This window comes from Eupeodes corollae, chromosome 2 (genome assembly GCF_945859685.1).
Source record: "Eupeodes corollae chromosome 2, idEupCoro1.1, whole genome shotgun sequence".
Lineage (NCBI taxonomy): Eukaryota > Metazoa > Arthropoda > Insecta > Diptera > Syrphidae > Eupeodes > Eupeodes corollae.
In genome coordinates this window covers 91,417,309-91,435,071 of record NC_079148.1, presented here as the reverse complement: position 1 = coordinate 91,435,071, position 17,763 = coordinate 91,417,309, and the positions used below count along the sequence as shown (strand labels likewise).

General features: G+C 34.8%; 1 protein-coding gene across 1 annotated transcript; it reads left to right on the top strand.

The window, feature by feature from the left end:
• Positions 1-551: 551 nt before the first annotated feature.
• On the top strand, positions 552-17,285 carry LOC129946252 (gustatory receptor for bitter taste 66a). Its single transcript, XM_056056379.1, has 6 exons — positions 552-786; positions 894-1,448; positions 10,429-10,697; positions 16,275-16,460; positions 16,530-16,619; positions 16,690-17,285. The coding sequence occupies exons 1-6, from the start codon at positions 558-560 to the stop codon at positions 16,915-16,917; spliced, it is 1,557 nt and encodes a 518-aa protein (XP_055912354.1). The 5' UTR covers positions 552-557; the 3' UTR covers positions 16,918-17,285.
• The last annotated feature ends 478 nt before the right edge of the window (positions 17,286-17,763 follow it).

Below are 17,763 nucleotides of genomic sequence, written 5' to 3'. Positions count from 1 at the left end.
AAAACGTATTTTTCAAAACTAGGGTTTTGCTCAAAACTTCATCCTAGAGTCAAATAAAGATTCTTAACTAATGACAATCCTAATTTTTCAAGTCCAGTGCAGAGATTCTTTTTTTATCCACACTGCACGAATGTGTAATGCTTTCCCATATCAATTTTTCAGTAAACGTAGAATATTTGAAAAGCCTACTTAAGGCCTTACTCAAAACAATACCTTCCAAACTCTCGTGTCTTCAAACCCTTCAATCCAAAAAAAAAATATTCCTTAATTCAAATTTACCATTTTTGTTTTCAAACATCGACACTATGGACATGGTACAATGCACATTATATAAAATTAGTTACATATGCTACCCTTACTTTCTTTCGCTCCTTGAATCATAAGGTTTTCATTTATTTAATAAAATACCATTAACTAATTAATTGCATGGTTAACAGTACGACCATCACTTTCATTTGGAATCGATTTAATTTTTTTGATGGTTATTAATTAATTTGTCGATTATTTTTAGCTGAGACTACTCCTGGATATTACGGACGGCAGAGTCAGTAGTCAAAATGGCACAACCAGAATCACTTGTTTCTAGTTTTGACGTTTTGTTTGTTCTCTGTAAGTTTTGTGGTATTTACCCGCAATCTTTAAAGGCTTTCCGCAAAGAGAAAATATTTCAACCCTCAAAATGGGGAACTATAATTGTGATTAATTACATGATAATTATATTGGTACTTTACAATTTTTTAATTTATTCTTTTCACGATGAGGATCAAACAACAAAAGCCAAGCAAAGTAAGTAGAAATTATTAGCACAAAATATACGTAATGGCCAACAAGGTGATGTATTGTACATTTAATCTTTATACTTATAAATTCAAGCAAAAAAATATTTGTTTAAGGTACCCTAACATTCGTAATTGGACTTTTTTTGAATTATATCGCCCCAGCCATGTTGGTAGTGGATCAAATTTCAGCAATAACGAATCAAGGCAAAATTGGAAATTTCTTCGATCGAATTAAGAGCGTTGATGAGAAATTAAGTTTCGAAAATATACACATCAATAATGTTTCCATTAAAAAACGCATTTCAATAATGATCATTATAGCAGTTTTCGCTGAATTGACAATAATGATTTCGACATTCGTTTATCTAGTCGATTACACCCAATGGTATTCGTTTTTGTGGATCATGTCCTGCATTCCGACATTGTTAAGTGTTTTTGATAAAATTTGGTTTGCTACGCTTTTGTTTTGTTTAAAACAAAGATTTAATGCTATCAATAATTACTTGGATGACTTGGTGGAGAATCATTATAAGATACAACGATTAAATGAATCTAAAATGGAATCGGAAACTGTAGACAGTCAAGTGCATGCTAGCATTATGGATATGCATTCGGGAAACCCTTTTAGGGTTAGTGAAAAAAAGAGAATATTTTCGAACTCCAACAGAGGTAAGAAAAGTTTTTAGTAAATTATTTATAGTTAATATAGGGTATATAAGGTTTGCCAATAAGAGGGTTTATTTTGACACTTGACAAGTAAAAACTACTTCGTTAGTATAAATGACGAAATACAGCATTGAAAATGTTAAAATTCTATTAAAAAAAGAGGCTGCAATGCCACCCCCACTGACAGCTTCCCATCTTGTCTGTCGATTTTTCTTGATTAAAACTTTTGCAAAATATTCAGCTTTATCTTCATGGTTCTCCTAATACTTGAGTCGAAAACTATTTCTTATCAGCTTATGAAGGTTTTCGTGTCTTGTTAAAAAGTTGTCAGTTGAATTTTTCTAAGAAATTAACTAAAAATTGCCAACAATATGTGATGAAATCTATTTTTGTTAACGAGATTTTTATCCGAAAACCAATTTTTCAAAATTCAAAAACGACGTATTCCACTTTTCTAGTTTCGAGATATTGAAAAAAAAAGTTTGTAGAGACGAGGACTTAATAAAAGTAGAAATCGATTTCTTTTTATGTTTCAGCTTAGATCTTCAATTCTAATTGCTTATCATTTGGCTTTGGCAGTCCTAACGTCTTTGACATATTTAACAATGCATTTTGGAATAGTGTTGTTTTGAAATTCATTGAATGGAAATTTTCTTTTCGGAATAGTTTGATTTTAAAAATGAAACACATATGATTTGGTTAATTTTTAATATTTTTTCTGGTTAAATAAATAAGTAATTTAAACTAAAGAAAAACATTAACAAACAAAAATTATTGATAGTAATAAGAATATTAAGTATCTATAGTTTAAATTAAATCCTGATGGCTACATGCGGTTCATAGGGTTCGAAAATAAGATCAGCTTCGATGTTGTCTTCAACATGAGTATTATTTACTTCGATAATATCCTTATACAAATTCAGCAATTGAAAGGATTTCGAATTGCTTCCAAAGCAAATGTTTTTAGAGTAAATTATCAACGTTATTAATCTTTGCATCCTTTTATTTTACACCTAAAGATAGTTTTTTTAGAGCCATGGAAGAACAAAGTTTGCCTTTCTTTCTGTTTGGTTTCCAATATCTGACTTATAAAAGGGTTCACTCCGAACGCCAATTCAGCCTAGTTTTCCTCTTTTTAAAATAAATCTTTTTGATGCGTTGAATTTAAAATGCCAAGCGGAAGTTGGCTTTGTAAATTTTAAAATTTCATCTTTAAAGTCTAAAACCGGACATTCATAGGATCCCAAGTTCAGTACAGTTCCGAGTTCCTGTAAATGGGCAAATACTCATCAACAGGCACGATGGTTTCCTTAGCTATAAATTTTTTCTCGATTTGAGCAAACACGCTATCAGGAGGTATATAGGAGTGCCCAGGAATGGGGAAAATCAATTCGACGGAGTTAATGTGACGTAGTGCTCTATTTGCATATGTACTTATCAAAATCGAGTGTTTATTCCGACCACCACATCCATTAGCAACCAAACGAATCGTTTTAATGCCTTCCAAAATTGTAACGCAAAGCTGTTGAAATACTTACTTAAGGTGGCGCTACAGTCCTGTTTGAAATAGGGCCTCACCCTCATCTTCTCCTCCACTCCCCTTCGATGCATACGGGACCGTTGATCACACGAAGAACTTTTCTCTCGAAGCGACCTTAGGTGCTTTCATCCGCTTTTATCATAGTCCATGCTTCTGCACCCTATAGCAGGACGGGGATGATAACGGTCTTATATAGCAACACTTTGGTCCCTCGAGTGAGGACTTTACCACTCAATTGCTTTCTTAGTCCAAAGAAACAGCGGTTAGCAAGAATTATTCTGCGTTTGATCTCAGCGCTGGTGTTGTTTTCTGCGTTTACAGCGGAGCCTAGGTAGACGAAGTCCTCGACTACCTCAAAGTTACGTCTAAACCCATTTTTACCGACTCTGCCTCAATACTTACAAAAGCCCCATTGACATCACGCTGAGTTCTTCTGATTATGTCAATGTCATCAGCATATGCCAGTAATTGGACAGACTTTTGAAAGATAGTGCCTCTAGTGTTGACGTGTGAGCTCTGCACTATTCGCATCACCTTGTCTAAAACCTTTTTTGCCATCGAAAGGTTCTGTTAAGTTGTTTCCAACCTTTATGGAACAGCGTGAATTCTCCATGGTCATCCTGCACAAACGGACGAGTTTGGCAGAGATGCCAAAACAGCTTTATACAGCAGTTTTATACAGCTTGTCCCTGTATATGCTGTCATATACGGCCTTAAAATCGATGAAAAGATGATGGGTGTCGATTTGGTGTTCTTGGGTTTTTTCCAGGATCTGCCGTAATGGGAATATTTGATCAACTGTGGATTTTCCTGGTCTAAAACCACACTGATAAGGACATATCAGGTTGTTGAAGATGGGCTTTAGACGTTCACATATTACGGCAGAGGTGATCCTCAGCATTGACTGCGGTTCCAATAAGATGTTTCCACTTTCGTCTTTGCAGCCTTTGGTTCTAGGTTTATGTACCTGTGAATTTCATTTCACCTGTTCATAAAATTTTCAAACTTCATTCCTGCTTTAAAACCTCTCAACATCTTCGCCCGCACGCTTCTCATGCCCTCTCTTTTTCTTTCTGAGAAGTCGGCGTTCCTCTCGTCTCTTCTGCTCATAGAGCTCATGAGCAGCTCTCGACCTTTTATGCAGCGCCGCTTTGCGTGCCTGTTGTTTGACTGCATTTTTCTGCCGACATTCCTCATCAAACCAGGCGTTAATTGTTGGTAGCTGTTTGAAACCCAGCACATCAGAGGCGGCTTCTCTGATTGCATCTTGGCAATGTTGCCACTGGTTTTTGATACATTGTGTTGGCGGCAAAGAACTTCGAACTTCGAGAGAGGTTACTTGTAACTCGGTCGGAAAAGGATTTGGCGACCTCTGGCGATTGTAGCCGTTCGACGTTGTACCTTCTCCCAGCACCTCCCTGTTTTGGCTTGGGTCTGGAAAGCCGAAGTGCTACCTTGGCAACAACGAGGTAGTGGTCCGAGTCGATGTTAGCTCCTCGGAAAGTTCGTACATCCATAATGCTGGAAGCGTGTCTGGCGTCGATCGCAATATGGTCAATCTGGTTGACGGTAGATTGATCTGGAGAAGTCCAAGTTCCTTTGTGGATGTTGAGGTGTGGAAAACGCGTACTGGCTACCATGACGTTTCGCCCCGCAGCAAAATCTATGAGCCTGAATCCATTATCGGAAGTGTTGTCGTACAGGCTGTTTTTCCCGATTATTCCACCAAAGATGTCTTCCCTTCCTAGCTTGGCATTAAAATCGCCCAGGACTATTTTAATATCGTAGCTAGGGCACTGCTCATATGTTTTGTCTAAGAGCTCGAAGAACATATCTTTGGTGTTGTCGTCTTTCTCTTCTGTGGGTGCGTGCGCGCATATCAGGCTAATGTTGCCGAATTTAGCCTTGATGCGTATGGTCATGAAGCGCTCATTGATGCACCTATAGCTCAAGACTTCTTGCCTAAGTCTGGCTCCGATGACAAAGCCGCATCCAAATAAGCGCTGTTGGTTTTCGTGGTAACAGTGACCATAGTTAATATCGCAGTTTTTCATCCTCTTTTTGCCCGGCCCATCCCATTGTATTTCCTGGATGGCGGTGATATCTGCTTTATAGCGGTCTATGGACTCCGCTAATTCTTCGGCCGCACGTGGTCTGTTAAGGGACCTAACATTCCACGTGCATATCCGAAGTTCGTTGTCCTTTATTCGTTTGCGTTGGTTGTCAACAGTAAATCCGTCCGTATCCGAGGCTTGTTGGTGCTTCGCAACTATGAAAGCTTTTACGTGGCCAGGAAGTCACCCCGACAGCACAACCCCCAACCTGGAGGGCCAGATCCTAAGTATAACCCCAAGGATAGGGAGCCCGATAAAACCGCTAATTATAGGCCTGTGCTCCGAATATTTCAAAGAAGCCCTATAAGGTGTTCCCTAAGTTGTTCAACCTTACTGGAACTGTAGACGTTACCGTTGATTTCATCTCGGGAATTCCTCTGCTGCCGTCTGGATAAGGAGAGGTGCCTTAGTGGAAACACCTCTCCCCACCTCAACAACAACTTTCCACTGGGGTTGGAACCCAATCTCCAGTTGAATTATTAGGCACCCGATGTTGACCACGGGGAGGTGAGAGTAAGAGTTGATAGACAGAGGTTGGTTTTGAGAAAAACCTGTGGACGCTTGTGTTCTCTTGAATGCACATGTCTACCATTTGATTTGATCTTTTGGGTCTGTGGTTTTTTGATGAGTGCAAATTACTTACAACGAGGCCAAAAAGATACAGATATATCTGCCGACTCTAATAAGCTGCTTGGTCAGAAACTGTCGGTAGTGTCATATTTTTCTGACAGCCGAAAGACATTGTCAACAATTCTTCTCTTTCCTCTCATAAGACGTCAACAAATGCTTTTCCCCGCAAGTTATGGATCTGAAGTTTTGTCATTAGTTGAACCTTTTCTTCATCTTCTCTTTCAATTTTTAACAGTTCCTTAATTTGAAGAAATGTCGAGAAGACATCTGATGAAGGTGGTTTAAAACCAAGATTAAAGCATGTGTTGAAAACCATACCAAAAAAGCTTACTTTAGCTTGGTTGAGTTGATGGATCTGATTGAAACCTTTCCACATTTTACTGTCGTTTAGCGGTTCTACTCCTACAATAATGCACTTCAATGGTTTATATTTTTTTATAAAATTAATTATGAGTTCCTCCGTCTCTCTTAGCTTAGAGCTTTTTTGGTCACCACCACGTTTTTCCGAAGGAACTGATCCTGTTTTGAAATGATTATTGCAAATATTTCTTACTCGACTGGCTGTAACTCCAAAAATATTTAAAAAAAAAAAAAGTCTTTTGGCAAACTTTAACGGTATGCTTTTGTTTTGTTCTGACAAAAAGAGTTACAGAGAACTGTTTCCTTGGCCCATTCTTCAAATTTCGGTCCGAACGTTCAGACTTTTGAATGTTGCAATAGCTTTTGAGGGTATTGTATAAAAACCATTTGAAAAATATAATGCATCTGCTGTTCTCAATTTTCTACATTTATAAGATCCACCTTTATGGTTGCATGTTGTCATTGGTTGTTTTCTTTTGTACCTACATAGTGAAAAAAGCTGTAAGAACAGGTGATTCGATTGATTCCATACTGACGTTTTATAAAATTGCATCCGCCCTTAATAGCTTAACAGATCGAACTAAAAATAATTATTAAATCCATGCACAATAGTTTAACGGATTGATTTTCGGGCCACAACTTGGAATACATTTGTTTTGATTAAAAAAAAATTGAATTTACTCTGGAATAAAGCTACTTTGTTTCAAAACAGGAATAAAATCGTTTTGATTCAAAAATGTCTGGGGAATACGTTGTTTTTGATTCTAACACTAGTATTTAAAACAAAATATCTTTGGAATAGGAAAACTTTTGAAAATTTCAATCACATTGAAAGATAGATTTAAAAAAAATGAAGAAAATTGCGTCGTTAACTTTGTTTTCTAGAAAAGTGGAATATGTTGCTTTTGATTTTAGGAGACACAAATACAGATTGGATTTTTAAAGAAAATTGAGCACAGAATGAAATTATTTTGAAGCCAATACTTTCGTTTATTTATGAGATAACAAGATTCGAATATCAATTATTTTTACCAACGTCGAGAAATGTCAAAATTCCTATGGAAAGTTAAAAATGATGCAATAAAACAATCGTTATGAGACAACAAAAGTTTTTGGTCTAGATCAAATTTTACTACCAAAATATTATGATGGCAATTAGATATTTTTTCTTTAGGTCTTTCAAAAGACATTGCTTAGGTCAATGCAAAATATGACAGTGGAAACGTAACCTTGGTGCGTATTTGGGTGATACCGTTTGCCATTGTTAATTAATTTCAATGTAATAAACATCTCATTAGAAATACTTGTTTTTTGTTGATTATCAAAATGAAATTTCTTTTGGAAAAAACTACAGAAGTTAGGATGTAAATGTAAAGAAGACCAAGTGTTGAAGGGAAATAAATCACATTAGGATTGAAGAAAACAATTTTGATAGTTTCAGTTTTGAATTGAATTTGCCAATACACTCTCAGAAAATCGTGAAAAAAATTCTTATAATAAATGGTCTGTTGCTCTTGATTAAGTTAAATGACTGTGATGGAGCACTTTTAATAGTGCTTTGCTTTTTATGTTTCAACATAAAACATTGAAAACTTTGCAAGGCAAAATATATCAAGAAGCGAACATCAATTTTTACCTAATTTGGGTACTATTTTTTGTAGAATTTATATTTTTATGAAAAAACTGACTGTTTGATTTTTATAAAAAAAAATAGTGAGTATCGAAAACAATATTTTCTGTGAAATAAAACAAGTTTAAAGCTAATATCTCAAAGTTTTAAAAATATATTTGAGTCGAAAATCAATTTTTACCAAATTTCATTTATTTTTTTGTTTAGATTTTTATTTTTCTAAAAAAAACTGTCAATTCGATTTTTAAAAAATCTTTCAAAATTAAAAAAAATATATATCTTACAAGATAAAATTAGTTGACAGCCATAATCTCAAATTTTTGAAAAGATATTTAAATCGAAATTAAATTTTTTACAAACTTTGAGCAATGTTTTTTTTGGTTTTTATTTTGTATAAAAAAAAAATCGATTTTTCTCAAAATTTTTCCAAATGTTGAAAACAATATTTCTTATAAATTAAAATTAGCTTAAATCCATAGTCTCAAGTTTTTGAAAAGATATTTTAGTCGAAAACCAATTCTTACCAAATTTTATTAAATTTTCTTTTAAGTTTTTATTTTTTGTAAATAAAACTGTCAATTCGATTTTCTCAAAATGTTACTGAATCTTAAACAAAAATGTAGTTCAAGTCTCTAGCGTTTTTGGTTCGTAAGATATTAAGGGTTAAACAAAATGTTCACCATTTTTTAAAACTCCTGTGGTAAAAAAAAACACGCAATTTTCTTGCCCGTTCTGCATTTTTTTTATTATCTGTATAACAAAATTTATTTGAAGTGAATATCTCTTCTGGCTCTTGAGCTATGGATGACGAAAAAAACGTCGCGAACGTACGGACGTACGAACGTACGTACGCACGCATGCACAGACATCTTTCTAAAAATCTTTTATTTTGACTCTAGTGACCTTAAATCGTCGAGAAATGTCAAAATTGTCAATTTGACAAATCAGACCCATTCCCTTCCTATGGGAAGATTATAAATGATTAAAAAATACTAAATTCGAACCTCGCCTTTAAGTTTGTCTATCACATCAGGCTTTTAAAACAAACAAAAACTGGATTTTTAAAGTTATGTTAGAATTTAAAATACCTTTTGAAATAATTTGTATAATGATTTCAAAAAATACAAATCTGTCTTTTAGATGCAATTGAAAGCATTTTAAGTAATTCTCATTAGTTATGACTTATGAGTCCTTGCTTAACTCTGTTTGAAATTTTGATCATACTTCTAATTTAATTCATTCATAGTTTTGATAAGGATTTTTTGAAATCAATACTGATTTTGAATCCAAACTTTGATTTTAATTATTTAAAAATGTCTATTTTAAGCATTGTTTTAATATTTTTAATTGATCTTTAAAAGTTGATATAATACAGGGTGGGCCTAGAATTCGTTAACATTTAAATGTAACTTACCGCGCAAACTATTGGCGCGCGAGGCGCGGGCTGGGGCACTAGCTCGCTTCTTGGAAATTTAGTCGCAATGGATCGCTTCGCGGGGCCGCAACGCGCTTGCTGCATGAAACAGTTTTATTTAAGTAACTTTTTGCTCATTACTGTGAGACGCTTATTTCGCGTTGAATATGGTTTACACGACTTAAGTCAGTGTCCAAGTGCTCCTTTAATAAAGAAATGGGTGAAGAAGTTCGAAGAGACGGGATCTACACTAAATGTGAAATAAACCGGCGGCCCGCGGACTTAGCACCGATGCTACTGGAATTTGCTGGCTATATTCGTAACACATGGTTTCAACAAGATGGAGCCACATGTCACACATCGAACCAGTACTTGCCGGTGGTCAAAGAAATGTTTCCGGAAAAGCTGATTTCCAGACGAGGTGACATCCCATGGCTACCCAGAAGTCCAGATCTATCCCCAGCAGACTTCTTTTTATAGAGTTATTTAAAGAGTCGAGTCTGCATTGATAAACCAAATACACTCCGTCAAATTAAAGAAAAAATCATCGAAGAGATGTCGGTGATCTCGCGGTCTCTTTGCAGAAGAGTATTCGAAAACTTCAGGACTCGCTTAGATGAGTGCAAAAACCAAAACGGTGGTCATTTAGAAGATTTAATTTTTAAAAAATAAATTACAACTAATTATATTCCTCGTAAATAAACGATTTCTAAAATATGTTAAATAGTTTTTTAATACGATTTTTTCAAATGTTAACTAATTCATGGCCCACCCTGCAGAATTGCTTAGGCAACAGATTCGTCACAAGAATTTAACTTACCTTCAAATCGTTTTGCCTTCTTCTTTTAAGAAACGGTTTAGCCAAAATAGTTAAGCGTTGCTTTTAGATTTGTTTAAGACAAGTGAAATCTTTAAACTTATGAAGATTTTTTGAAAATTATGGGAAATAAAATTAATATTACAACTGAATATTGAAGAAAGCTACTTCACAAATTTAGATAGCCTCCAAAAGCCTTCTATATGTTTTTTTTCAAATTTTAAAAATGTTGAAGTAGGATTTGAATTAAGGCCATTAAACCCCATTGAAAAGTGCAATTTTACTGCCAGGTAGAAACCTTGTCGAACAGTGTTTAAGTCGAGATTATTTTGCTGAAAATAAAAAAAAAAAACTTAAAAAAAAAACGGAACGCCGAAATCAAAATTCTCACAGCCACGAGTATACAAAAACGTAAACTATCCACTTAGCACTTATTGTATTAATAAATTTAACAAATTCTTTCTGATTTTCATTATAGTTGCAGTATCAAACTCAGGAAATTCATTTCGCTACAACAAATCGAATAAGATTAAAATGGAAAATTCAGTTAATGTTTCGAGTGAACTGAGTAATATCAGCAAAATGGATGATAAATTAAGTAATTTCTGCCAACTTCACGATGAAATTTGTGAATTGGGAAAGTGGTTAAATGAACTATGGAGTTATCCTGTTTTGGTATTGATGGCTTATGGCTTTCTTATATTTACCGCACAATTATATTTTCTATATTGTGGAACACAAGGACAGGTAAATTAAAATCAAATTCAGTACATATCGTTTTTTTAACAAAGCTAGCAATGGTTTAGCTTGAGAACGGTTTTTGAAGTCCCCAAAATCACTATATTGGCTTTTTGTGCACACGCATTTAAACAGGGCTGTTTTGGAGACTTTGGATATGTTATACTTGGGTTAAACTATAAAGCCTAGTACATACTTCCTCGTGAAGTGAACGTTCGCCAGTGGAGAAAGTGAACTTTTGACATTGCTCACTGGTACACACTTGTGAGTACACGTTGTGAACATGCGGAAACCAAATGTCAAAGCTTCACCAACAGTTCCCGTACATTTTGCACGTGAATTGCCCGTGAACGAAAACTCTCCACTTTGTTCTCCACTCAGCTTCACGAGCAAGTTCACGGGTGAACCAAAAACTGAAATTTGTATGGGTTCACGAGATGGTTCACAAGTATGTACTAGGCTTTAACGTCGAACACCCAATTTTATGAATTATTTATTTCTATCTCAAACCATATCATTACCAGATTACACTTTTATCAAATAAATGTTTGTTTTTTCTCAACAATTTGTCAATAATAACATAATTTTGCCTACATCATATTTACGTTAAATACGTTTTTTAAATTTCTTAAGAAATTATTGTAATAAACTTTTATCTACAGGCTTAAACCTTTAATAGTTACAAACCAAAATAAAAATATTAATTGTTAATTATTTTTAAAATTGCAGTTTCATCGATTTTACAATTTTGTTATTTGTAATTCATTTTGAGTTTAAACCTTAAACCAACCCCTTGTTATTTCTCAAAAAAATTTCTAAGATCGTTTAAAATTGTGGCCATATAGATAAACGGTGATATTTGTTAAATGAAACTTATTGTCTTTAAAAAAAAAGATTATATTATTCACGAAAATAATAATGAAAATTGAATAACATTCTCGTAGGTGAAAAATAAAATGTTTGTTTAGAAAAGTATTTTATTTTTATTTGTTTTAAACCTGCTATTAATGGTTTCAAATATCCACTAAATTGTTTTTACTAAAAGTAAACTGTCCCGAAATTGGATAAACAAGTTACTAATTTCTGAAAGATTGTGACCTGGGGCCTGATTATGGGGTTCGCGGCGAATCGTTTTGCTAGTGAGTTTGCCATTTTTCAACTATTGGTTTTGCTTTAAATTCGACCTATCAAAGAATTCGAAGGCGGATTTGAAATGTCATAATGTTTGTTTAAGAGTTGAAATCCGACAGCTTTTTTGTCAGATTCACAAGCGAAAGAGTGCTCACTGTTCGATTTCGTGGATTCTTTCTTGCTTGTTATTATATAAAAATGTGAGTTAGCTTTATTTTAGTTTTCTTATAATTTATCCACAATCCACAATAAAATTTTGAATAAATCACCACAAATTTCACAAATACAATTAAACCAAAACAAAATTTGTTTGAAGCTATCAAATCACTGGGAAATAGGAAGAAAAAGTCAAACCAAAAGTGTCAAATCACTGGAATATGGGAAGAACTATTCACGCTTCGCGGCGAATTCGTTAATAAGGAAATACGACGGGAGTCGAATTGAAAACGATCCGTCGCGAAAATCCATAATCAGGACCCAATTTGGCCCATCCTTCACGAGGAACCCTGTGTACTCTTAGAATTTTTATAACTCAAAACTTTCTATATTATTATAAATGGCAAATAATTTAATTAAATTTTGTTTAATTGAGCTATCAGTTCATCTATACCTAGAAAATCTTTACCAAAGATACATCTTTTATAGTTTGTTTTAATTTTGGACACTTTCCTTAGAAATGCACAATGTCGTCTGACTCAATTATGTTGCAGATTACTTGGAGGTCGGATCTGTGCAGTATGCACTTAAGATTTAGAAGTTCAGCTTACAGTCTAACCATAATTGGTACTTCGCTAACACTGAGATCATCATGGAAGCAGTTAATCTTCTTTTAATTGTGATTAAGCAAGAAGTAGATAGTACGATGCAATTAGTATGGAGTTTTGTCTAATTGAACTTTCTTCTACCTGTTTCATCCATCTTGAAAATTTGGTTGGTATAGTTGGTACGTATCGATTTTTTGATTTTGAAGGACCTCAACATTGCAGTTAGAAACCATTGCATACTTTTTAAACACATCAAAACATTTGCAGTACCATCCATTTTTTGATATAATTAGATGACCTTAAGAGCTGCTATTTTGGTTTTGCAAGCGATTCATCTCTCCCACGCGAGATTTATCACCTTTTTCTCATTGATGAATTTTCCGTTCAAGTGTTTCTCCATACTTAAATTCTCTATGTAGATAACTATTAAGTACTAACATTCTTTTAATGCTCCACATAACACTCATTGCGTTTGAGCAAATTCTCCCACCATGATTTTAAAAAATCATTACTTTCGACTTCGCTTAGTTCAGAGTTAAACCCATTAACGGATCGACTCGTTCAAACAATTTAAATAAAACTTAAGCAATTTTGTTCGTCTAAATTGGCCCAGTTATTCTAGAGTTTTTTATTAATGAAGACAGGTACAAGGATAGTCCGATAATTACTTAGCCTCATCACCTGAGGTTGCCACTATTGCAAGAGATATTTACTATCGTATAGAACATTCTCGTAGACTGCTACTGTCGAAATTTCAGCTGAATCGATTCGGTTTTTGTTTTCAGAATGAAAATCGTGGAGCGAAATCAAAGAACACTTTGACTCTTCTCTTTCGATAGCGTCTGTCAAAAATTGATATAAAAAGTATCAGCTTTGTACGCAAAACGGTTTTTGATGAGCCACGTTCTAGTGCTCCAAAAACGGCTACTACGCAGGATAAAGGAACAATAATCGATGATCTCGTATTGTAAGACCGCCGATTGAAGGTAGCTGAGACAGTAATCATCTCAAAAGACTGCGTAGGTCATATCCTACATGAAATTTTGGGTATGAGAAAGCTGGGGCGGTGAGATGGTTGCCGCTTTTGATCCCTCCGGAGAACAAGTGAAATCGGAATTGATTCTGCTTCATTTTGTGGCCGTCGAATAAACAAAGACCGACTGATATACATGCGCCAGAGACCAAGGAACGTCGAAGCAATAGACTCCACCCGGCGAACGTGCTCCAAAGAAGGTCAAATCTGCCATATCGATAACTTGGAGAAGGGCAAAACGATCAGAGGCTCTCTGTGCCCAATTATTGGTCCTATCCGACAGCGAATTGCAGAAAAAAAACGACCGCATTTGGCAACGAAAAAAGAGCTATTCCACGTCAACGCACCAGCTCACACCTCCGTGCCACTTCTTTTTATTTCCGGACTTGAAAAAGCCACTCGCAAGTCAGAAATGTTCGTCGAATAAGGAGGTCATTGCCACCGCGGAGGCTTACTTTGCAGACCTTGAGAAACCTAATTTTTACACGGGTTAAAGAAATTTGAGCATTGTGGATTAAAAGGCGACAATGTTGAAAAAAAATGGAAACTTTCTTAAAACTTTCGTTTTTCATTTGTAGGCTAAGTATTTATCGGAAAACCCTCGTATGCTTTATAGATTAAATTAGATACATTTTTATTTACTTGCAATTATTTGTACGATTTCATTAACAATCTTCAAAGCATGGTTTTAAAATTTTGTAATTAATCTAATTCGTTTTCTGATAAAAAGTCTCTTCCAAGTACATTTCTCCTAGTTTCTCTCAGAACTGGACACCTTCCGACAAAATGAAAAATATCCTCTCGTTCAGCCATGTTGCAAAAATCACATTGCAGTGGAAGATCTTCGCGATGTGGAATGTAATTTATGTTTAGGAGTTCACCACTTAGCCGAAACATGTTGTAGGTTTGCTCTACAGTATTTATGTCCTGGAAGTAGTTTCTTTCATTAAGATTATAATTCAGCCTGCTATAGGTCATCAGATGAAGTGAGCTGGATGCTGGAAATGTGAACACATTTCTAAAATTTTCATTTAAACGCCTTATTACCTGGTACAGTGACGATTTCCAAGTACTCTGTTCACTGAGATTTAAAGTTACATCTTTATCTTCTGCTTGCCCAATCCACTCTTTAACCCATCCTGTTTTGCTTTGTATCGCTGGTAAGGCTGCCTTTTATATAAGCGATTGTTGGGCATATTCAGTACTTTCAGAATGTAATCGACTTGCAGCTTCAACGTTTTTGTGAAGAGTGGAGATAAGCCTGTTTCTAACATTATCATGTAGTTTGGGGTGCATGAGGGAAGGCGGAATGTTCGTTTTAAATAAAATCTCAGGAGTTTTTCCACAGTCTCAAATTTCTTTGCTCCCCAAACTTGGGCTACGTAGAACAGGATTGACTGGGATACAGCTTCGAAAACTTCATATTTACTGCTAAGCGCAATGTTTTGTTGTTGAAACATTCTTTCCTTGCCACGTTAATCGCGGTTTTAGCCTTAAGAAGTTTTTCGTTGAGGTGTTTTTCTATACTTAAGCTTTGGGTAAAATATACTCCTAAGTATTTATATTCTTTGACTCTTTCTATGTTCTCATTGTTGAAGTACCACTGTTCATTTGAGCTTAACCTTCCTCCACCTTTCTTGATAACCATCACTTTCGATTTGTTCAGGTTCATTACCAAGCTCCATCGTCTACAATATTCCGAAAGTCGATTTATCATAAGCTATAAGGATTGCTGTGAGTATGCCAGCAAGACTATATCATCTGCTAAGAATAAGGCTTTAATGACCTCTCCAGCATATCCAACACCTCCTGGTAATGCGTCAGTGATGTCATTTATAAATAGTGCGAACAAGCTAGGACTGAGAGCACAGCCCTGTCTTACTCCCGACTGCATCTGAAACTATTCAGATACCTGCCTTCCATTCCATACCGCTGCTCTTGTGTCTGCGTGTAAGTTCTGAATAACTCTTCCAAACTTAAACGATCCACAAAAAAAGTGAATAGCTTTTTATTTTTTCCATAAAAGACTCAGCAATGCTCCTTAGAACGAATATATGATCGATGGTTGAGTAACCCGACCTGAATCTGGGCTTGAGACTCACATAATAGATTATTCAAGTCTATCAACGTGTTCAGCCGCTTTGGTAGAATCACACTGAAGATTTTATAGGAAGCGTTCAAAAACGAGATTCCTCTATAGTTGGCTGAATCTTCGATGTTGGCTTTTTTGTGTATCGGAAAAATCGAAGCATCTTTAAACTGCTGAGGGATGATTCCAGTTTCAAAAATTTGATTATATATGTTTGCCAGGTTCTTAATCAGTTCTTTAGTGCCATATCTGTAGAATTCCGCTGGTATCCTGTCTGCACCTGTCGCTTTTCCATCTGCTAGTGAGTCTTAAATCTCGTCATAAATACAGGGTTGGGCATAGTAGATCATGACTGTGAGTCAAACATTGCTGGGTTTAGCCGTTGATTGAAATGATTTCGTAGAGTAGAAGTATCCAATCCACGACTAATAATATACTTCGATCCATTTAGTTTTATGTTTTATACATTTTGTGTAACTTGAAACTTCTTTTAATTTATACAACTTATAAGACAATCCTATTTAATTACTATCGAACATCATAAAAATATTCACATCTTATTTTTGTAGCCTATTCCATCTCTTTTTCGATCGGCAAAAAATGCTTTAATTACAAGTATCTATCTTCTGTATACATCGGGAAAATGCATCTATTTAATATATCTCAGTTGGAAAACATCTTTGGAATCTAAACGAACTGGAATTTGTCTACATAAATGCGGTGTCGCTGTGGATAATAATGCATTTTATGAAATCGTAAATAAGTTGAATTTAAATTTTAATAAGATCCTAACAATACAAATTTTATATTTAAAAACAAACAAGGTCAATCATTTATCATTGAAACTGCTCAATCATTCGGTAGATTTCTCAGCTTGTGGATTTTTTACTTTGGATATGGAAACCCTTTATGGGGTGAGTTATTTAACGTACATAATTAAGTAAAGTTTTAAATATATATATTTCTTTGTTATTTGTCTTTTAGGTTAGTGGAGGAATAACTAGTTATCTAATTATTTTGATACAATTTAATTTGGCTGCTCAGCAAGCAAAGGAATCAGTTACTACAAATGCAAATTACAATAACGAAACCACGACTATGATGACAGTTGAGGGAATGCAAAATTCAACTGAACACGAATTCGCAAAACTTATCAGCAATGTTCTCTCTAAGAATCTTGTTTCCATGAAAACAACAGAGAATCCTTTTTAATTCCTAAAAAAAAGTGGCTTGAATATTATTTGTATAAGGAAATTACATATTATAACAGTCAGCATATTTTTTAAGGATGACTATTCAACTAAGCATGAAATCGAAGATATATTAATTTGTTCATATTAAAATATTGCTTTAACTTAAGGTGTGAGATGGGGGATTGAAGAAGTCTCTGACTATGTGGAGCGACACAAAAGACACACTAACGCTCCGTTCAAAGTACATATGCACTTATAAATGCACTTTGCACTGATCACCAGTGGATGGCATGGTTGTCAGTAGTAAGCCCTCAACCTACAAGGCCTTACGCACTATAACTTCAACAATCTAAACTAGATAATACCGATTGCACATGATCAACTCAAACTTAATCCTTAAAGCAAATATACAAAGATGCTGCTTGACAACATTGTTGTTTTCTTGACTATGATTTAGATTAGATAAGATTTATTTTTTTCAATGTTATAAGATTTATTTTTTTCAATGTTAAATGTTCTTACATAACATGGCTGTTTGCCTGTCTGCCTGATTGACAAATTTGTATTCTATAACCATCTATCTACTTCATTTAAATGATGAGTGATCAGCTCTTGCAACATCGCTTCCAAAAACATGTCTTTTTGTTTCTCGTAACACACATCTACCCATGAAAATAAAAATGTTTCTCTCTCACCCATATTGCATAATTCGCACATTAAAGGTAAATCATCTCTATGGGGAATGAAATTTAGATTGAGCAGTTCTGCTCTAAGTCTAAATATCATAGATATTTGATCCGTTATTAGGTCATCTCGGAAGTAATTCTTTTGATTAAGATTGTAGTCCAGCTTGCTGTAAGACATT

Bases quoted from the DNA above. Each gene is read 5' to 3' on its own strand.
- LOC129946252 (XM_056056379.1), top strand. From the start codon at position 558: ATGGCACAACCAGAATCACTTGTTTCTAGTTTTGACGTTTTGTTTGTT. The intron at 1,449-10,428 runs GTAAGAAAAGTT...TTTTCATTATAG, and splicing joins ATTTTCGAACTCCAACAGAG to TTGCAGTATCAAACTCAGGA. The intron at 10,698-16,274 runs GTAAATTAAAAT...TTATTTTTGTAG, and splicing joins ATTGTGGAACACAAGGACAG to CCTATTCCATCTCTTTTTCG.